At 43.3% G+C, this 23,170-nt stretch overlaps 1 protein-coding gene across 1 annotated transcript in view; it reads right to left on the reverse strand.

Moving 5' to 3' along the window:
• Nucleotides 1–23,170, reverse strand: part of LOC138283610 (dynein axonemal heavy chain 11-like) — a 2,790,563-nt gene that overhangs the window by 1,437,214 nt on the left and 1,330,179 nt on the right. Inside the window, exon 41 of the mRNA XM_069221547.1 lies at nt 3,444–3,536. Within this exon, the coding sequence (XP_069077648.1) occupies nt 3,444–3,536 (93 nt within the window). The remainder of the gene's footprint in view (nt 1–3,443; nt 3,537–23,170) is intronic.

The following is a 23,170-nucleotide window of genomic DNA, read 5'->3' on the forward strand; positions in this document are numbered from 1 at the left end:
GGATGAAGGTTCCAATGAGGAAAACAACCTTGGGTGTCTGGATACTGAGGACGAAACTGGCCCATCAGGGACAGCTAGTCAGTCCACGGCTGTCAGCCTCACCCTGCACACAACGACTCCTCCCAGCCCTGCTGCAACTACATCACGGTCCACCATTTGCCCCAAAACCTGTGTTCCAAGGGCAGTCTCTTCCATCGTGTGCCCCACAGGACAGGTACCTAAGTCTCCTAATGTCACCCCTGACAATAATGGTCCTGCCATCAGTGGGAGTGGGCACACGGTGCCAGGGGCACAGGTACGTGGAGGTAGGGCACGTGGGAGGGATGGTGTGGGCCAGAGAATGGGTGCTCCAAGGGACACAACTGACCAGGAAACCATCCCCCAAGTCTTGGGAGCCTACTGAAATTCCCAAGGCATGATAGGCCAGGTACTGACCATGATGGGGTAGATCAGACAGATGCAGAGAGACAACCACCAAAAAGCCATACAGCAGTGGCAGGCCAAAAATGCTATCATGGCTTCCATTGCTGGGGTGCTGAGGAACATGAACACTACCCTGAGTAGGTTTGGCACCCAACATCAGAGCTCTTCCACTCGCAATGAGACATCAGGCCCCTCGACATCTGTGGCTGTTAGTGGCATTGAGGCCCTGCCAGGGGAAGGGAATGCCTGGGATACACCACCCTTTGTAGCAGAAGAACCCCCGCAAACGTGGACGTCCACCCAGACATCCAGTAGGAACAGATGCCAAGACAAACCCACTGCCAGGAAGTGAACCTCTCCTGATTGGTTCGCTTGTGTGTCACTGATACACCCTGTTGACATTTCTGATACCGAACTCCATTTTACTATGGTGCAAGGACGCCAGACTTGTGTTTCCAAATGGTGTATCAGCTACCCTGATGATTTCATCCACAAAGACTGAACCCTTCACTGTTAACTTTTTGTCATTTCTGTTTCAAATCACTCTTTTTGTAAGACTGTGCTAAATGTTTGGGAGGAGTGGGGCCATTGCCAAGCTCATTCAGGGCAGCCCCTACCCCTTCTCTGGAAAAAAAGAAACTCCCTGGGGCATAGTGGGCTTTCTGCCCCTTGAGGGGGCAGATCGGGGTTTATGGCCCCAATTTGCCCCCCGGGTGGGCAGAAAGACTGTGCTCATTTTTGGGGATTGGGGCATTGCTAATACCATTCTGGGCAACCTCCACCTCTACTCTGGCTAATAAAATATTCCCTGAGGGGTAAGGGCTTTCTGCCCTCCAGGGGTGCAAATCAGAGGCTATTTCCCCTATCTGCACCCCAGGAGAGGTTGAAAGATTTTGCTCATTTTTTGGGTGGGATGGGGCATACTTTGGCTAAAAGAACAATCTCCCTGGGGCCTCGTGGGATTTCTGCCCTTCTTGAGGGAGTGTCAGATTGGGGGCTATAGTGGGGGTGGAGGGGCAAAAAGACTGATTTGCTCAAAAAACATTAGGGGGAGCAGAAGCCCTTGCTCAAGGGGCTGCTCCCCCCCTCCATGGTGTCTTGTGAGTGCCACCCTGCTTGGGGATCGCCTTCCTGTGGTGAACCCCAAGCAGGGATCTATTAGGGAGGGATACCATTGGAAAGGGAAGAATCTCCCCTTTCAAATGATACCTCTTCCATCTGCCTCGGTGCTCGGGGGCTGCGATAGCTCCCTGAGCACCGAGGGAAAGAAAGTGAAATGAGCCGATCGGCTCATTTTACTTTCATTTTCACTGAAATGACGTCAGCGCAATGCTCGTCATTTCAATGAAAACTAAAACCAGCCTTAGGAGCAGGGAAAGCTCTTTCCCAGCTCCTTAGGCTGTTTTTAGAAAAAAAAATACCCCTACTGTAAACAGCAGAGTGATTTGGTGGTCTTGTGGTGAGGGCCAAATGGTTCCATCATCAGCACAGAAGGGATTAGGTTAAGCCTGATTGCTCTGCGCCAAGCTACCAGAGGTTGAGCACAGGTTAATTTAGGGAGAGTAACTGACTCACCCTGACTAGGATTGTGGTCCCTATTGGGACAGGGTGCAGAAGGGTTGGCATGCAGCTATCCTGAAAAAACCCTCGCTCCCAGTCCATTTCTGATTTAGACCCACCCTATCCTGTCTTTCCCTCTCAAGTTCCTTCACCACAACCCCTTCTCTGCTCATTTAGTTGTTAGTCTATGGATCAGAAGGGAGTGACGCACAGACCTGCAATTAAGAAATCTATGCAAAGCGGGAACTCCTCCATAATAGATCATTAATTTTGGTAGAGTCCTTTTTTCCCGACTACCTAATTATTTTAATTGAGTAGTTTGGATGAATGTAAGATCACATCAATTTATGATGATATTAAGTTTATGCAAAGAAAAAATAAGTCTTCAAAGAAGGAAAAATGTTGACTTGACTAAGAACTGCCTAAGCAGCCCAAGCCATGAATTACCACCCTGTCTTCCCCAGCAGATGAGGTGTTCCTCAACTTGCATTTGCCCCCACAATCAAACATGATTAACATCTATTTCTGACTCAGGCCAGTATGCTGTCAAAATTCAAGCTGTTCCCTGGCAGGCATGACCTCCATGCAGACATCACACCCATTTCTCAGACACACTCCCTATAAAGACAACATCATATTGCATAGCCCCCTCAGCCATTTATCATCTTCCGCCACCGGATGAACTGTCGGCAGTACACGCTCCTCATTCCACAAAGGTACATATCACTTCTCTTTTTAGGTGTCATACATCTTTCCAAGTCCATGAGACATCACCCATACTTCCAAATACTTTGATAGTGAAAACCTCAGAGAGTTTCAGCTCTCCTAACCCCACCCAATGTAGACATCTCCAGGTCCTCCAGATTGATCCCCATTGGAGGCCTCCAGATCAGATATCCAGGAAAGTATAAATCAACTGCACCATGGTCAGGCTTTAAATCACAATCCAGACCCCAGAGCAAGACATCACTGCAAGCATTAATACCCCCCTTATTCCTCAGATACTCTCACCATCATCCCAAACTCATGCAAAATACCTCCAAAACCAATATCCCTTACTTTCCAGAGGCAAAGTATTTCTAACTCCAAGGCAATCATCTACCTTCTTCATCAGCCATGACCCTCCTTGCAACAAAGACTTTTGCCTTATTATGCCATGCACAGGTTCGGGCATCAGATCATACAACCCAGTGAATTAACAGAAATAGTTAGGGAACATTAATATTATCTTCTAGGAAGGCATACATCCAGCCCCAAAAATTCTTCAATCTAATTAATGTTTTGTACTGCAAAACGGTTTTAAAATCTTTGAAAATCTCTGAAATGTTTAACTCCTCTGGATGCATTGCTCATGACCTCATACGTGACTGTGAAGGGCATCACTCCCGAATCCCATAGGGAATCACCAATTGCATTATTTATGAATTGGAAACAATAAAATTTGAAAAAATGGATCATACCTGATCCTCAGGTCGACTTCTGTCTTCTCGTTTCAGGGAGCCCGCAACAACCAATACCGATTTTATCGCTCTAAGGCCCCAGTCATAATGATCCTGTAAAAGGCAAAACAAAATAAGAAACAAACTATACTGTATATTTGTTGTGTTGCATTTTGTTGCAGTAATGATGTGCACTATTGTTTTTATGTTGCTGTGATTTTGAGCTGCATTTTTGCAATTTCTTGCCGTTGTGTTGTACCATTGTATTTTGTTGTTTTGTGCCCTTTTTAATTGTGCTCTGCTGTTGCTTTGTGCATCCTATTATGTTATGTTATGTTTATTACTTTAGAGACAAAAATGCTGCTACATTTCCAACCAAAAGCAGCACATATCCTTAAAAGTTCTCATGACAAGCATCCATTTAACATTACCCGAGGTGGTAAAATTGCACTGCTCAAGCTCTTCAAGTTACTGTTAAAGACGTAGATGATACTTACCATTGCACTTATATGCCTCATTCCTAAAGAAGTAAAGACCCACAACTTTGCAAAAACTACAGACCAATTTCTCTGGTTAACATTGATATAAGATTTTCTCAACACCTCTAGCCCTTTATTTAGAATCCTTTTTACCTAAAATTCTTGGAAAAGAAAAATCTGTCTTTGTTAACGGAAGATATATATATATGCACCCCAGCAAGTCACAAACATTTTGAAAGACTTTTCTCAATTATCATTTCAAGCTTCATGGTATGCTTTTTGCCATAATCATAGATTAGAATCCTCATATTCTTATTCACCATAATTGGATATTAAACACAATATTTTGTGGGCTCAAATTACAATTATTTTCTCACTGATCAACAACCTCGTTCTCTTCACGGCTTTGGAGGAGTACTGAACTCATAAGTGAGTACTGTTGTCTCCATTTTACCCTTTTTCTGCTTTTCCTTTATTTTTTATTTTTTTACAACTGTAACCTTCTCTCTTATATCATGATCACCTGAACTAAATAGAATAACTGTATTCAAGATGGGCCAAGCAATTGAATTAAAGGAGAGGATAAAGCTGGTGATATATTTCCTCCCCATGTAATCAAAACGTATCTCCACTTCTCAAAGTAATAATCATCGATTCTTTAATCCTCTGCACTGAAAACAAAAGACCATTAAATCCTGCTTACCCAGCATTTCTAACATGGGTACTGTACTTATAGGGGCCAACTCTCATGAAACTACTGTACTGAAGCAGAGACCTAGAATTGTTACTGCTGCATTAATAAGTGCCATAACTTTGCCTATCGGCCCTTTAGCACAAGACTAACAGTTACCTGATATAGAATCCATTTATGGCTAGGATGAACAGTATCACCCTCCTGAAAGATACAGAGAGACAGAGTGAATACTCAGTCACCCTCAGTAACAAGTCTCACGTCCTGCAAGAACTAGAGGATGATAAAGACCCAGTAGAAAGTAAATGGGAGAAGATGAAAGAAACAGTGACATCAACCTGGCAGAAGGTACCATGTCCCAAGAAAAAACCAGCATAAAGAATAGATCTTCACCAAGACTCTCTGCAAAATCCAAACCACAGAAAAGAAAGCTGCACTCACCACAAACTAAACAGGAGAAGTAAAGGTTTCAGGTAAATACACCAAAACAAGGAAGCAAAGAGAAACTTAAGAGCAGACAAGTGAAGAATCATCAATGGCCTTGCCAAAGAAGCTCCGGATGCAGCAAGCCATGGAAACGTGAAAGGACTACACAACAAAGAAACTCTCCAGCAGATAGAGCAAGCCAGAAAGACAAAGATGGGAAGACAATCATGGGTATGGAAGACCAACAATGAAGATGGGAAGTGCACTTTGCCGAACCAGCCCGTGCTGCATTGTCTCCCTGACATGCAGCCAGCTGACAAGGCCTTACCAATCGATTGCAGCAGACCAACCAAGAAGGAAATACGGCAAGCCATCAAACACCTGAGAAATGGGAAGGCAACATTCCTGCAGAGGTGGGTCCTAAGTGTCAAAGCACTAAGTTTGACGATCCAGATCTCCTGTCCTGGTGAATGCCCAGTTCTTTTTCAGTGGGTTAACCTAGGGGTATGGACCAATTTCCCCAAAACAAGAATAAAGTTCCAAATGATAATGTAACCCACTCAGAGAATCAATGTTGTCAGAATTTCACAAGTTTGAAATCAATCGTGAGTTCATTCAAACATTATTTTCGATTAGGTTTCATTTATTTATAGTATCAAAACTTGAATGTTGTAGCATTCCACATGAAAAATCTTGAAACTTAAAGATGAAGACACAAACATAAAAGTCTTAGACACATAGTGAAGAACAGCTGTTTTGATACTATAAATAAATTAATCTATTTGAAAATAATGTTTGAATGACCTCACGCTTGATTTCAAACTGATGGAATTCTGACAACATTGATTCTCTGAGTGGGTTACACTCTCATTTGGAACTTTATTCCTGCAGAGGCAGTGAAGGCAGACATTGAAACATCAATGGACATGCTCTACCCTATATTTAGAAGGATCTGGGAAGAGGAAAATGTGCCATCAGACTGAAAAGAAGGACATCGCATCAAGATCCCTAAGAAAGGTGACCTGAATAACTGCACACACTTCAGAGGGATAGCTCTTTTATCAACCTCAGGTAAAGTGTTCAACAGAGGCATCCTGAAAAGAATGAAGGAACAAGTTGACACGCACTTGCAAGACCTGCAAGCTGGCTTTCACAATAATAGAGCTTGTACAAACCAGATTGCAATACTGCATCATCATTGAGCAGTTGATGGAGTGGAACTACCCCCTCTATGTCAACTTCATCTACTAAGAGAGGGCATTCAGCGGCGTGGACTGAGAAACCCTTTGGAAACTTTGCCACTACAGTGTGCCAGATAAACTTGTAGGAGTCATCAGGAACTCTTACAGGGGAATGACTTGCAAGATAGTCCATGGAGAACAACTCACAGAAGCCTTACAAGTGAGGACTGGAGACCACCAGGGATGTTTGCTTTTGCCTTTTCTCTTCTTTTTGGCTATAGACTGGATCATGAAGACATACACAGCTAACAGAAGAAATGGGATCCACTGGACACCTTGGATGCACCTGGATGACCTGAACTTCGCAGACAATCTGCCCCTACTCTCTCATAGCCATCTGCAGATGCAAGAGAAGTTCGACAATATGGCAGCCACATCAGCATAACTTGGCCTCAACATACATAGGTAAAAGATCCTGAAGGCTAACACGGCCAGCACAACTGCAGGTACTCTAGAAGACGATGCGCTGAAAGAGATTAAGGCCTTCACCTACTTGGGCAGTGTCACTAATAAGCAGAGCAGCACAGACATCAATGCAAAAATCAGCAAAGCAAGGTCTGCCTTCATTCAACTAAAGAGGATTTGAAGTTCCAAGGACATAATGCTTCAAAGCAAGATCAGACCTTTTAACGCCCATGTACAATTGGTCCCTCTGTATTGAGCAGAAACTTGGAGGACAGCAGTGGCTGCCACAAACAAAGTCCATAACTTTCATCAACACCTGTCTGAGGAGATTTCTCAAAATCCTCTGTGCAAACAACATCAGCAACAATGACATATGGCAGCAGACTTTCCAACACCTTGCTCATGAAGAAATCATGAAAACACGTTGGGCTGGATAGGTTACACCCTCTGCAAACCTGCATCAAACACCAGCAAGCAAGCTCTGACCTGGAACTGTCAAGAGAAAAGGAAAAGAGGAAGACCAAGAAATGCCTGGTGCCATGGCCTCAAGGCTGATTGCAAAGAGATGGGTTACACCTAAAGACAGATTAAAAGCAAATCAGAGGACAAAGATTGCTGAAGAGTCCTAGATGATGACTTGAATCCCAGGAGGGGTAATAGGCATAAGTAAGTAAGTGAACAGCTTGATGATGAACTTTATACAATCCTTTCAGATTATTCTGACAACCTATCTTTCAAATTCAATGTAAGTAACTCCTTTGAGAATTCTGCAACTTTGAAGTACTGACTTTCTATTCCAAAACTACTGACTTTGAATTTGCTTCCTGTCCTGGGTCAAACTGATTAAGATCACATGCCTCCAATATTTCCAATTTTGACTGGTATTAGAACTATTTCTGCCCGTCATTAAATATGAGTGACACTCTGATATATAACTCATCATTACCAAATAATCAAGTGACTTTACTGAAGACCAGTGCTTTAAGTTGAGACATTATACGTGTCATCTTACATTGAGTAACATTATGAAACAAAAACATAGAGAAGCTACATCTAGAATTTGGTTCCAATCAGTTCAATCTTAAATAGAAATGTTCATTGGTAAAGACTGCCTCTTGACAAAATGTGTACTGTCTAACAAAAATCGAGTTGTGGAAGTAATCACAGTTGATTCTGTTATTAACAACTCACCATCCAGCTCTGGTAATCTACTGTATTTTAATATTCTTGGATTAATCCTGAGTCCCTCACTAGTCTGAGTGCCTGCCTGCTTTACCACAGTAATTTGGACCCCGATACTTCATTTTTCAGTACAAGTATAGCCAAGAATTGGGTCAAGAATGAAATTGACATAACTTCTTTGTACTCATCAGAACAACCACAAGACGTTCTAAATAGATATAAAGCCCTCTTCGTACTCTTAAAATCAAAATATCTATTAGGGATACATTTCCTAGCAAATGTTCACCTACTGATACAACCAGATTATCATGGTCGTCACAGTTCTGGATAGAAAATGTATGGGAAAAATGTTCTGTCCTTTTAACTATGGGAATCTTAGTAAAAAGGGTTTCCCAAAATTAAATATCCTTTGATTCTAGGACCCAAACACCTGTCTACATTTAACAACTCTCAGAAGAATAACACCCTATGAAAGAGGGAGAGCTTTCCAGGAGTCCAGGCGCTTAACTTTCTGATATATCTGACCAACTGTTGTTTAGCATGCCCAGAGTTGGCCAAATTACTCAATGTGTATTAGGAAGCACACAGCCAATCATCATGAATTTTAAAACAGGGTTACTATAAGGATGGCCTGGTTTGCAGTGGGTACCTAAGGTACTTACACCTAATACCAGGTCCAGATAACCCTTATTAGTGAAATGTAGGCAGTGTCTAGAAGCCAGGCTCTCTAGAGGTAGCTGTAGCTGAGCAGCCAGACAAGGCTTATATGGGAGACATGCACAGTTCATGCAATACCACTGTAGTCAACAGTACTCACACACATGAAAGAAAATACTCAGTGTTACAATAATAAGGTACTTTATTTTGGTGACCCGTTGACAAAAATACCATAGAGACTCTACTCCCTTAGCAGGTAAGTTTAGTATGCAAGAAAAGGTGTAAAAACAGTTAGAAAAAAGTGCAATTAGTGAAAATCACATTAGTTAGAAATGGTCCTAGGTGGAACACAAACCATATACTAAGAAAGTAGAATGCGAATGTTGGTTTCCGACCTAGGCAAGTGTAGTGTGTAGAGGGGCACTGGGAGCACTAGAAAACACCAAAGGTAAGTACTAGAACCCCCCCAGAGCCAAGGGAAACAGGAGTAAAACACAGTAACTTTCCCAGAACACACAGAAACACAAGAAAGAAGATTATGCAAGAACCAGAAGAGACTTCAAGACACCAACAGTGGATTTCTGGACCTGAAGACCTGTGGAAGAAGGGGACCCAGTCCAAGAAGTACAGAAGAGTTGAGGGAGAACAGGAGCCCCTTCTTACCCGGATGAAGGTGCAACAGAAGAACCACTTGTGAAGAAGAACAGTCAGTACTGCACCCAAGAAGAAGGATTTGGGTTCCTGATTGGTGCAAGTGATGTCCCACGCTGTAAGGAGGATCGCAGTCTGGTTTGAGTTGCTGGAGTCCGCCAACAAGCCTTGGCACACACAAAGCTTGTGGCAAGTGGAAAATGGCGCTGCCTGGGACCAGGAAGGACCAGGTAGACTCTACCCAGGAGGGGAAGTCAGAGGGAGATCTCAGCAACTCAGAGAGCCCACAGAACACCAGGCAGCGTGCACAGGAGTCCCAAAGCACAGGGACAAAGGAGGTGGAAAAGAAGGCCCACGCAGCACTATGCAAAAGGCTCCCACACTGCTGTACAACCACTCACAAAGATAAGCATCACAGGATAGAGTGCTGGGGGCAAGAGCTGCACGGTGCATGAAGAACTTCATGGAGGGATGCCAACAAGCCTAGGCAACTGCAAAACACGTGGTACATGGGGGTACTTTCTTGCGTGGAAGGCAAGCTCTTCCCTCCACCAAAGTTGGACGGTAGGACATCAGGACAGTCAGGACCGCTTCAGTCTACCACCCGTGATGCAGGATTCACGCAGCTCAGAGGGGATATACACAGCCGGAAGTCAATGCAGTAGGTGCCTGCTAAAGCAGGGGAGTCACTCCTTCACCCCAAAGGAGGATCCTTTGCTCTTCTGGTGCAGGCTGAAGACAGGCTGTCCTCTGAGGATGCACAACCGGGAAACAGTTGCAGTTGCTGGCAGGAGCTGAAGATATAATGTTTCAGAAGTTGTCTTTGCTTCTTTTTTTGCAGTTGTAGAGTGCCTGGAAGGTCCAGATGCCATTTCTTTGGTGAGAAGGTGAAGTAGAGGATGCAGAGGATTCCTGGAGGAATCTTGAATCGAATCTGAAATACCACCCAAAGGAGAGACCCTAAATAGCCCTGAAAGGGGGATTGGTCAGTTAAACAGGTAAGCACCTATCAGGGGAGGGCTCTGATGTCACCTGCTGGCACTGGCCACTCAGATGCTCCCAGAGTTCCCTGACAACTTAGAATCCAAGATGGCAAAACCCAGGGACCCTCTGGAGGAGCTCTGAGCACCACCCCTGGGATGGTGATGGACAGGTGAGCGGTCACTCCCCTTTCCTTTCTCCAGTTTTGCGCCAAAGTAGGGACTAGGGGTCCCTGAACCGGTGTAGAATGGATTATGCAAGAAGGGCACCAAATGTGCCCTTCAAATCATTTCCAGTGGCTTAGGGAGGCTACCCCTCCCAAGCCTGTAACACCTATTTCCAAAGGGATAGGGTATAACACCCCTCTCCCACAGGAAATCCTTTGTTCTGCTTTCCTGGGCTTGAGCTTTTCAAGCAACAGGAGGGCAGAAACCTGTCTGAGAGGTGGCAGCAACTGGGGCTTCCTGGAAACCTCAGAAGGCTGAAATAGCAATACTGGGGGTCCTCTAAGGAGCCCTCAGAGTGCATGGAATCATACAACCAATACTTTCAAAAGCCTTGGGGTATGATTCCAACATGTTTGCTACCAAACATTCCTATGTTTGGAGTTACCATTATGTAGCTGGACATAGGTATTGACCTATGTTCAGTACATGCGTAAAATGGCGTCCCCGCACTCACAAAGTCCGGGAAAATGGTCCTGGAGATCATGGGGGCACCTCTGCTTGAATATCTGACTGTCAAATATATTAATGCTCAATATTAACTACTGGGGATTTTAATGGCAATTTGTTCAGCAATTGTCATTCTGATGTGTGTATATCTAAACCAATTGATCATCAGTATAATGTAACGCAATCACTGTTTAACTAAACGTCTGTTAGGGAAGGATAACGTTACATCCTAAACCATAAAAGAGTCTGTTTCCCTCTGTTTGAAGGGTCAATTTCCCTTTGATAAACCTGCTAAATCACCCTAATTTTTTAACAGCTGCTATTCACTTTAGGACCAAACTTTTGTGCTTATTTTTGATTTCCATCGGTGCTCCAGTTTTGAAATGATTTCTCTGATTGGAATCGACCATAATACTCTAATTATTTGCACAGAGTATGCATTTTTGACATATATTAGCTAATTTGAGGCTGTGTCAGTGGTACCTTTACCATAATTCATACTTGGAAAATATTGTGAAATCACAGTCTATTAATTCGTTTAGCTTTTTTAAAAATCCTGTAATTCTATGTCGGCCCCACAAAGATTTTCACTGTCTGCTTTGCAGACAGTGAAAATCGCGAGGGGTGCCACTGCACCCGTCGCACCCCTGCAACTCCGCCGGCTCCATTCGGAGCCGGCTTCATTGTTGAAGGGGCTTTCCCGCTGGGCCGGCCGGCGGTCTTCTGGCGGTCGCCCGCCGGCCCAGCGGGAAAGCCGGAATGGCCGCCGCGGTCTTTTGACCGTGGAGCGGTCTTTCGGCGGGAACCGCTTGGCGGGCGGCAACCGCCGCGGTCAGAACGACCGCCATAATGTCAACCACGACAAGCAAGGCAGACCAAACACAAGCTGAATATTTAAGGCAATTTGTATTTTGAAAAAAGTCAATGGTCAAATTTCAACAATATGTGTTGTCCTGTAGAAAGTCTCTGAAGTCATCAAACTGGAGTACATCCAGGAAGGACTTCACATTAGCAGATGACAAACCAATCACAGGATTGTCAGTACCTCCAGGAAGGACTTCACATCAGAAGATAACAAGCCAATCACAAGATTGGCAGAAGGATCAATGGAGCAGAAGTGTGCAGAAGCCTCAGATGCAGGATCACCTGCATAGGCAGCACGGCCCATTGTGCATACATCGAAGGAGCCAAGTAGTTCACAAGTGGTGGCTCATAAGTTGCCTTATGAATCATCCTCAGTTTCATGGGGCACAACCGTGAATGAACATTAACAGTTCCTTGGCCACAGAAGGCACTGGCTGTATAGTAAGACACACTAATGGCGTGCATTCAATGAGGAACCAGATGCAATGAAAGACAGGTTGCACGCACCACAGAACTGGCCGGAATGACAATGACTAATCCTGCTCCAGTTCTTCCATCAACAGTGTGCCAAAGTACTGCATTATGCGGTCACGACACAGCTGGGCTGGTGGTAGCTCCATCACTCCGCTTAGCTGAGAAAGGACATCCACTGCATATTATTAATAGCAGTAGCATTTTTCTGCCAATCAGCGCCAAAATTATAGGAAATCCGCCAAACGCACTTGAAAAGAGTGAATGGATAGCTGAAGGAATGACTCCCAAGATGTTCTGGAAGGTGAAAATAAATCCAGAACAACAGCCTTAAAAAAGTGTACAATCCCTGCAGTGCTTGAGGGGTTACAAATCTTGCAGACCAGCTCTCCAAAGTGTTTGGGGAAGTTGGTATTTAATAAGGATTGTATCTCGGCTGATGATCTCACTATGTAGAGATTGTAGGCCTCCTTGGCTGATGTCAATGCCACTTGTTTTTGAAACAATAGCGCCTTTAGTCTGCTCAGCTTGTTAAAATTTACATTAGCAGCAGCAATGTGAGGCCACATGTCAGGTACTCTTATCTCTTGTGTGGGGGAGAATAAAACACAGCCACAACAAGTTACCTCTTGAGAAATTGAAATTGTTTAGGCAATTCCTGGCCTCATTCCACAGCAACTCTGATCATTCAGAACCACATAACTTCAATTCGAAATATTATGAAATGCTAGATGAATCAAATTGATAGGAATACCCTTCAGAAAGCATGCCAAGTTTGCGACCTCTGCATTGCAAAAGCCATGAAGGGACACCTACTTGCAAATCATTGAATGACTAACAGTAGTCTCACATTCACTTCCACTCAGAAAGACCTCTGTTTCACCGTTCATACCTTTGAACTCAAAAGAAAACGCCCACTCTTCCTTAATATAGCTATCTTCTAGCCGCTCATATCTGTCCACAGCAAAATGTATTTAACATTTGGAGAAATGAAAGGTGTAAATCGGCAGATTTATAACCCCATGTCCTAATCATACTGTTGATGGTGTCTCTGCTACAGTGAAATGCAGCTTTTCTAACTTTTCAATGTTAAGCATGGTGTAACTTACTTCCTTTTTAGCCATTGTCGGTTGCTCCCTGGTCAAATTAAATGCAGCAAGCAATTCACTACTGTTTGTGTATTTCCAACGGGCTAAGACATTTTTCAGAATTTGCAATGTCCAACCCAACTGCATGATGGAACGCGGCTGACTTTGCCCATATTATAAAACGGACATGTTATTCTGAATGATGTCAATCACAGATGACACAATATTGTGAGGTGTATGTATTCTGTTGGACAGAGTGTTCATGACATTATCGACAACAGCTAAAGCATTTTCCATATTTTCCTTATCTATCTGCCTTAAACCTGACCTGCCTCAATTTGAGAAAGCTTCCAGATCTCATTGAATATGGCATATAGGAATCATTTAGAGCTTGGTTTTCTTGGACCTAGCAAGAAATCCTGCAAGTCTATTTCCTCTGATAGGAGACTAAGATGTCCTTTAACTGTTTCTAAGGTGTTAATGCGTAACTATTGTTGGCACAGTTTTCCCACACTGTATGTAGTAACTACACCAGATAATTGACCTGAGACATAGCAAGGGTCTGGCCAGCTAATCTTGAAACACCGTGACGAATAAACAAAGCGTGCCTGACATCCATTCGTGTTTAAAGAGCACAATAACCACCCACAGGTACTTGCGAGTGTGGAATTAAAGGTACCATTCTGGACCCAAGCATTCAGTTCTCCTTCAATGACATTTAAGTATTTTTGTCATTTGGTGAATTTTGTTGGCGTGAGGATACTGGATGTGTTCATTTCTTTTATTTTTGTTAACCCTAAGCAGGATGTTTCTTGAGCTGTGTCATTAAAAAAAATCATTTATACAGGAATGAGGCATGCTCCAAACAAAGACACTCTACCCTGAATTTGCCAATCTTGTGTTCTCCATACACTTTTCACATCAATTGTGTTCTTCCAGTATTCATAACCTTCAATAGCAAGCTGGGAAATAAAGGAATTTGAAAGGGTGAATTTGGTGTCAGTTAGCAAAAATTTTAGCATTTTAGAAGGTGGTAATTTAAAATATTATGACTCTGCATTTGTGTCATGCCCAGAGAAATATGCAAATGTATTTACAAATGTCTTGGGGCTCTCCAGAGGTGGAGCTGAACAATGTCCCCATTGTGTGTAATTAAATTGTGCTCTAGTTCTGTAAGCTCGGTGGAGAAAGTAATGTTCCCATTGATGATAACAGAACATTTCCCCATAATTCGCTGTATTCATAGACATATCTTCACTTTCAAATACAGTGTAATCCTGCAGTTCATAGAGCATTAAATCAACTCTACTCAGAAACAACACCAGGTGTAATTACATCAGTCATTAAAAACTTAAATACATAAGGAATTTGGATAACCTGAATAGGCTCGTAGATATCAAATGGTACTTTATCCCAAACAATCCCGTCAGTAATTGGTACTGCTGAAATGTAAACAAGGGACCTTATGTGAAGAGAGATATGGTGTTAAAACTTCATCCACTGGCTCATCAGCAGAGCGTTCAGGAATCTAATGACCATTCATCAGGAGAAAGAAAACAGTAACAAAACCAATCCAATACAGAAAGGCAAGCAATGTCAGTAGTATCCACAGATAATGCCATGACTAGACCAAATAGGTATTCTTAAGCCATATGTACAGCTTACATGTCTTTGAAACAGTTTCAGTTGCAGATGTAGATGATGTTGAAGAAAAGTTGATGAAGAAGACAGTAGTCTGTGCAAACATCAGAGCCGGTGCAGAGCTGGTGGATAGATCCACATCCTGTGGAGGTTTATAGTAGACAATGTTGTCTGTTTGTGTTGCACTGGAGTAATAAAGAGCCACATCTTGGACAGTTCTTGTTGGTGAAGTGGTAACAGGGTTTAGCAGAATTTCATTCTCTACCCTCCCCCTACTAGAGGAGGCATTTGGAACATTGTTGCACATGCTGGTATATTCAGAAACGTTGTTTATTCTTTGAAGAGCTATATCCTGTTGGGTATTGAGAAGGGACCGGGAACTACCCAAGGAACCACAGGATCTACTGTGCAGGATCGGCCACATGGTGCAATTTGATTTTTTCAATAGGGATAATCTGTTCCCTTTGGAACCTGGCAGAGGTGAAAGAATGACAGTTCTGGTGCTTTGAATTCCCAGGACTGGAACCGGTGCTCTGTAAGATGGTCCGAATTCCTTCTTCACAGCAATCTTCTCACAAACCACATCCCCAACTTTAGAAATCGAGCCTGTAGATGTTGTTGGTCTTGGCTTTCTACATCCTTCGTTCCACTTACACATGGCCCCTGGCCCAGCCCATACTTCTGAACACAATTGAGGTTCAATTTCATAGACTCATGCAACTACCTTACGGAGCTAGTCCTTTTTTCACTTTTGTGGCCCTGGTTACTATTGAAGTATCAGGAAGTCCGGGCGATACCAGAACTGCCTCGAACTTCTCGCACTCTGAACAAGTGCGCTCGGCACGGTTCCAGCAGGTAAGATACTGCTCGCCTCTATTACGGTCCTACTGCTATATCGCATTTGGGCACGATTGCATTAACTATCAATATAACAGATTTGCCCAATTACCTTACTGAGTTAGTCCTTCCTTCACTTTTGTGGCCCCATGAACCGTTTAAGTATCTCGAAGTCCGGGCGGTATCCTAACTGCCTCAAACTTCTCGTACTCCGAACAAGTGCACTCGGCACGGTTACACTAGTTAAGAAACTGCTCGCCCCTTTTACAGTCCATCGGCTTTATTGCATCTGGGCACGATTGTACTAACTATTAACCGATTATCGATGCACACGATCAGTTACTTTGTCATATTGGTTCTGAATGCCCACTTCTTACGGCGTACGAGGATATCTACAGCATGTTTTGTAGTTCTTCTTTCTTTGGCACACTATGGCATCGCCGCATTACTGATTCTTTTCGTAGGACTTCCCAATAAGTTACAATACCGTAATTACTGCTTCCGGTTTCTAGTTTTCGGACCAGATTTAATTTACTGTGGATTGGCACTATATATGCACTTCTTGCCATGTAACAATGATACTCAAGATACTATGGTATCCTTTCTCTATCTCCTCCCATAAAAGTCCTGTTTAATTACTACCTACCGGTTTTTGTCTATCTGACCGGATGTAACTCACTGTTGATCAGCACAATCTATATACCCCCTTGTGCCATGTAACCTTAATACTCGAGATACTACGGTATTTTTTCCTTATCTCCTCCCATTTCAGTCCTGTCACTATTGCGCTCACTAGCTTGTTTCTGACCCAATCATATATATATTTGCTCAGCCTTATTTTCCTCTTACGCAATCTGGAACTCCCTAAATCAGTTATGAGATTGGGCTATGCTTAGTTCTTGTGCCATGACTTAAATTTTGTATGCCTACGCTTTTTTCTTTTCTATACATTTCTTTGGTTACTGAATTTTCCCAACCCCCTCCCTGATAGGACTTACCATGGTCCCCTGTTTCCGCACTCTTTGAGGAACTCTCTTCTTCTAATTGGTCTATTCATAGACCCACGGTTACTTTCGCTCTGTGCTACCTGATTGACATACTTCCTCACTGGCTCAACTTTGATATAGGTACTTATTTTAGTAACTTTCTGCCATTTTGTACCTTATCGCAGGTGTGACCCATCAACACTTTATCGTCTTTCCTTGTTTTTCTCCTTATCTTTGATACAGCTCCTTCATATTATTTTTTCTCTTTGTTGGACATTTTGCTATCTCATCTCCAGTTTGGGTAGGTTCCTTTTACAAGATATCTCTCATTTTACCACGTGTGATATGTTTTCACATATTTGTGTTTCTCTGCCTTTCCATATACAACTTACACCTTCTCAGGTTTGATAATTTTGGGTGTCTCTAGCTGTACAACACAGACCCTTGTGAAAAATGGCACTCTTTTACTGTCTTAAACTCTTCTTCAAACGCACTATAATTCACATTTAGTCACTTCTGTCGTCTGTGTTTTCTTATATCTAACAAGAATCCTATATGTTCTTATCCTGTTTCTTCTTTGTCATTTTTACTTTTTGTGTGCTGACATTAAGGTATAAACTTATGTATACTATGTTTTTTACATCCTTCAAAAAGTCACTGTGTGACGAAACACGTGTTGGCTGTGCTTGAAACATGTGCAAATTCTAAAGGCTATCACTATACTTAACCTATTTTTCCAACTATTAAAAATCATTCTGGAACACCGAGAAGAGTACTGTACTATTCATCAACGGACCTCTCACATTGGACTTTGCATCTGTGTCTCTAACTATATATGTTTGGAGTGTTGTGGTCTTACCTGTTTTTCTGCACAATTTGTATCCTTGTATACATTTATCTGTGTGCCTTAGGGTAGTAGGGCCCTTGACACTTGCACCACTTTCAGCAAAATTTAAAATTTATTATTATATCAGATTGGATACTAGTAGGAGGTGCAGTCTTTGCCATTACTACCGTTAGACATGCGCTAAGTTTTGGCAGAAAAAAACATTGGAAATAACCAAAGTTGTTTTATATTTCTTAAATACTATGGGCCAGATGTAGCAAACGATTGCGAGTCGCAAACGGGCCGAATCGCAATTTGCGACAGTGCAAAATCGGAAATGGGATGCAAAAAGCCCATTTCCGACTCGCAAAAAGCGATAGGACCCGTTTGCGAGTCGCATCCGGTGCGACCCCATTTTGCGACCCGCAAATTGCAAGTCGCAATTTGCGAGTCGCAACCCATATGCAATTGCAACTCGCAAATTGCGACTAGTCGCAAAAAGCCCAGTTTGCATGTCCCATTTACCACTAACTCAGAGCAGGTGGTAACCATTACCAAAGTATAAAAGGGGACCCAGAAGGCATCTGGGTTACTCAAGATGGCGGAGATATACCTGATAGCAGTGAGGAGGAGAGTCTACGCAGCCCAGCAGAGGAGGAGGAGGGGCCACAGACAGGAGAAGATATATAGAACCAGGCAGACTCTTTTTCAGCAAACTGAAGAGGAGATCTATGACAAATACCGCCTTAGCAGCGCAGCCATTCTAGAATTAATAGATTTACTGAAACCACAGCTAGAACACAAGACTCTGCGTGGCTGCGCCATCCCTACGCATGTGCAAGTACTATGCGCACTGCACCTCTTGGCCTCAGGGAGCTATCAGGGGGTCATTGCCGTGGCAGGTGGGGTATCCCAAAGTGCAGTGTCAAGGTTCCTCAGGGCATTCCTAGATGCCTTAGTCACGCACATGTCTCACTTCATATACTTACCAAGGAATGAGGCAGAAATTAACAGCACCAAGCTGGACTTTTACCGCATTGCCCACTTTCCTCATGTCATAGGGTGTGTAGATGGGACACACATTCAAACATGCCCCCCTGCTAATCTGGAACACATTTTCCGCAACAGGAAGTGTACCCACTCACTCAACATACAGGTTGTTTGTGATGCCCATTATGTCATCACGGACATCGTAGCTAAGTTTCCTGGCAGTACCCATGACTCATACATTTTTAGGCATAGTGGGATACATCAACGCCTGGAACGTGGGGAATTTGGAGACGGTTACCTCCTAGGTAGAGCCACATTCACTTGCAGACATACACACAGGTCACTGTGCACGACAATCTGGACTTCCTAACCGTGTACTTTTGTGCCCAACAGGTGACAGTGCATATGCTCTCAGGCCTTGGATCATGACTCTGTTTTTAACACCCAGAACTGAATCAGAGAGGCAATACAACAGTGCGCATAAGAGGACCAGGAACCTGATCGAGCGCACCTTCGGACTGCTGAAGGCAAGATTCAGATGCCTCCACCGCAGTGGAGGCGCCCTCCAATACACCCCCATTACCGCTTTCAAAATTGTGGTCGCATGCGCCATCCTCCACAACATAGCCACCCGACGTGGGCTACCTCTCACCCCTGCAGATCCTGATGATGAAGAGCAAGAACAACCACATCGCCATCATGGGGATAGGAGTCGAGCTAATCAAGGCAGACTGAGACGGGACCACATTGCAACGCAATATTTTGGACGGTACGTGTCAACTCCCACCATACTCACCTATTAACCATTTGTTAAGTGGAACAAAAATAACTGTTTTATTAATGTCATGAAGAAACTATATACAAGTTGAAATTGTCCATGGGCAGGAAAATGCCAACCAGTCATGTGGCACATTAACGCCATGTGCCACATTAATCTGTCCTGGCTGTTATCTATGATCTCCTGCCTCCTCCCAGGTGTATTTGTTAACTTCCTGGCTGTGATGTCATCATCATGTGCCAGGAAGTGTTTCCAGAGTGTTCTGGTATGCTTTCTGGAGTGTTCTGCTGCACCTGCAAGCAATTTTGAAGGTAATCGCAATTTGCGACACCCACTCGCTAATTGCAAGTTCGTATTTTGCACACTCGCAAACAGCGACCTCGCAAACTGCAGACTCGCACACAGGGTTGCGAGTCGGGATGCGAGTCGCAAAATCAGATTGCTTTTTTTTCTGACATTCCAATTTGCGACTCGCATTTTGCGAGTCGCATCAACTCGCAAAATGCGAGTCGCAATTTTTATTTTTGCTACATCTGGCCCTATGTTCTTAATTAAAGTGGTGCTGTGTGCACTTTGTATCACATATGAGCTTGTACAGTTGTTTAAGTGTCTATAATCTAAGACTATTCTATATGAATGGTCTGGTTTTGCAGCACAGAATAACAGGTTATTCATTGCAGAGACACAGGGCTCTATTACTCCCTGGTACTCAAGCTGGGTGAGAATTTCTCTCACTGGGGCTTTAGCCTCATGTTTGACTGGATATTGAGATTGAGGCTGGGGTGTAGACCTAATAGGTATCACATGGTAGGGGGAATATTTATTCACCACTGTTTTCTGCGCCAAAGCATAGTCAACAGTATAGGCTTCCTTTACTGCATCCGGAACAAGATCTGAGAAAAAAAGCAAAATTATATCTTCTTCGTGTGGGAGCTTGCAGACGTACTCGGGTGGCCAGTCTTTTTCTGCCAATAGGATATCACAATTAAGTTCTTCACCAAAAATTAGACTAATAGTGTGCTCTATGTCTCCCTCAATTTGGATATTTAAATCATAAACCCTGTTGGGTGAGAGGAAGTGCCCATACACAGTCTTGACTACAAGAAAGTGGTTAGTTGCTGGCACATCCAGATGATCTTTGCTGTCTAGCAGAGTCTCTGCCCATGTCTTGTTTCTCAACAATGTCATCAACATTGCTGGCATGGTTAACTGTTATTGCAGCAACCTTTTTCTTTTTAGATTGTGGCTTCTGTTGAGGAGATTTGTCCTCTTTCTTGTCTGAGGAATGCTGTGAGTCTTTTCACTGCTTTACGTAGTCAATGCGTTGCTCTGACCAGCCTGCTCTCTCACTTTGTTTATCTGCGTGCCCTGGAAGGAACAAGAAAAACGTGTATCAAATCAAATGAAAAAAAAATCTAAATCAAATCACAATCAAATCAGGATTTATAGAGCTCAACTACTCACTCACAAGGATCTCAAGGCACTAAGGGGGTTTGTCCTCTGAGCTTCAGTTGAAGAGCCAGGCTTTAAGGTCCTTCCTGAATTGAGGCAGCAATGGTGACTGCCTGAAGTGCACGGGCAGGGTGTTCCAGCTCTTTGCGCGAAATGGGTGAAGGATCTTCCACCAGCCTAGGTCTTCCGTATGCGGTGTATCAGTATATCTGTCAGGAGCCTTTAAAATTTCCCTACTTCTGAGAATATATCTCCTTTTGGAGCTCTCTGAATGTGGAGAGTCTGCTCTCTGACTTCTTCTGTCTTTATTTTGTTTTTCGTTTATCCCAGCGGTTGTTAGAACCCTCTTGTGCTTGTTTAGTACCATCCTTAAGGGTGGTACTCTAAATTTCCAGTTTTTTTGGCTTGACTCCCAAGCTATCACGTCCTATATTAGTATAGGTTTCGGAAATAATTTTCGGTAGTTGACACTCCAGTTCCAACTGTGGAATCTCCTGGAGCTGCTGGCATATAGCCAACGCTACTGCTTCCCGTTTAATGTTACTGAGAATTCTTGAGGAGACCGTGCCGAAGTTGTGCATCCATTTCATCCCCAAATCCAGAGCTGGAGCAGCCCCATTTTCATTTTGAATTTGTTTTAACACCTCTGGTAAGTTGGCAAGTGTTGAGGTACCATGCGTGGTAGTGTAAATTGCAGTGAAGACTGTAACCCATGTGGTGCAATTGTCCAGTGAGGGAACCATTCTGAATGGCAGGCACATTGTAAGAATTCTATGTTTATCTTGGTGTCTTGTATTAGGAAACACTGCTTTCAGCTGGTTAGTTTTTTGTGCTACCCAGAACAGACATTTCTCATGTTCCGAGGGTGCCGTACCTATGATAGAATGTACTGTTTGCAGGTTAATCCCTGCAACGGCCAGTTGTGTCCAGCTGGTGCCGTCCACACTGGGTAGTGTTCAAAGTTTGCATTACAAACTGAATGATTTGCCTGTATACTGCTACTAGCTCTTTGTAAAGGTTGTGCAGATCAGCTTCCTGCATAGTTAGTACACCAGGATTTGGTGTGTATATGGCAAACATGGGCCACATTGTTCCATCATTATTTAAGGGACCTAATCTCACAGGTTGTATTACATGTGGAAGGGTGCCATTGAACCAGTTTTGATGATATTGAAAGTGATATCTCTAGTTACTAATAAGCTTGATACCGTTGTGGTTATGTGTGAAATTTATATGTTGTAGTGTTTTCTTCAGGAAAGGTGACCCAAGAACAAAATGTTTCTGTTTGGTAAGCTTTGTGAGCTTCCATGATGAAAATGTGACCTCCCCACCCTAATCTGTTAAGCCATGGGCTACAAGATGTTGTGTTACTCCGTGTCCGACATTTGCTGGAATGTCTATTATGTTACTCATGTTGAATAATTGGTACAGAGAAGGAACACCAGATGAGGAAAATCCTTTTCAAAGTTCAAGTTTGAACAACCTAGAACCCAGATAGGTGCTCCCTGTTTAGCTGAGGAGGATTACCCCTAAGACCACCGGCATCTCCATGTAATGGTACTTAGGGTACCTGCTGTGTGTAAGACAGAGATACTCAGGATATCTGTAAATCAGTGCCAAAACACCATATTTGGTGGTTCCATGTCGTAGTTGGACTCTCGCTCCTGAGCGAGACTGCTGGTTTAGGGGCAGCAGCACTTTTGTTTGTAGGTGACTGAGTCACTACTACAACAAGTCTCAACTGTCAGGTCAACCCTCCCGGCTCACAAGCAGTACCTCACCAAAACTCAGACAGTAAAGGTGATTTCTGGCAGCCTTACACATGGACTCTAGATGCAACTTCTCAGGGGAGTCGTGGTGGAACGGAAGTTACCCTTTTCTCTCGTTAGCAGTGAGTCTCATACACACAGAGGCAATGAAGGAGATGCAGGAGAGTTTTTAATATAGTTATTGAAAAGACAGCAATCTACCGTAAAAAGCATGAATTGCAATGATTAGGATGATAAATAATAATAACAAAAGCAAAATAGTGAAGATGAGATTGTGAATATGAAACCCCCCACCATTTTGTAATAAACATAAGATATGAAATTCCTAACAAAGAAAGCCTAATCTCTATCCTAACGAGAGCTAGGTGTGATAAACTCTCATCTGCCAGTACCATGTCCATGAGAAGCGCTCCGTACCCTTGTTACCTAGGAATGAGATCTCTGTGCAACCACAAAGGCTGAGTTCTGCAGCAAGGTAACGTACAGCATAGATGGTATCTGGAAGGAACCCCTCTAATGACATTGTCCATGTGAGGTGTATTTATACAGCTCATGTAGGATCCCTGATGCAGATATGTACCTAATCAACTGATTATGTACGCAACCCTGTGTGGGCAATTACATAAAAAATTTCTAACAAGTGCGCTCTATGTTCCTGT

The sequence above is a fragment of the Pleurodeles waltl genome, chromosome 3_1 (assembly GCF_031143425.1).
Source record: "Pleurodeles waltl isolate 20211129_DDA chromosome 3_1, aPleWal1.hap1.20221129, whole genome shotgun sequence".
Lineage (NCBI taxonomy): Eukaryota > Metazoa > Chordata > Amphibia > Caudata > Salamandridae > Pleurodeles > Pleurodeles waltl.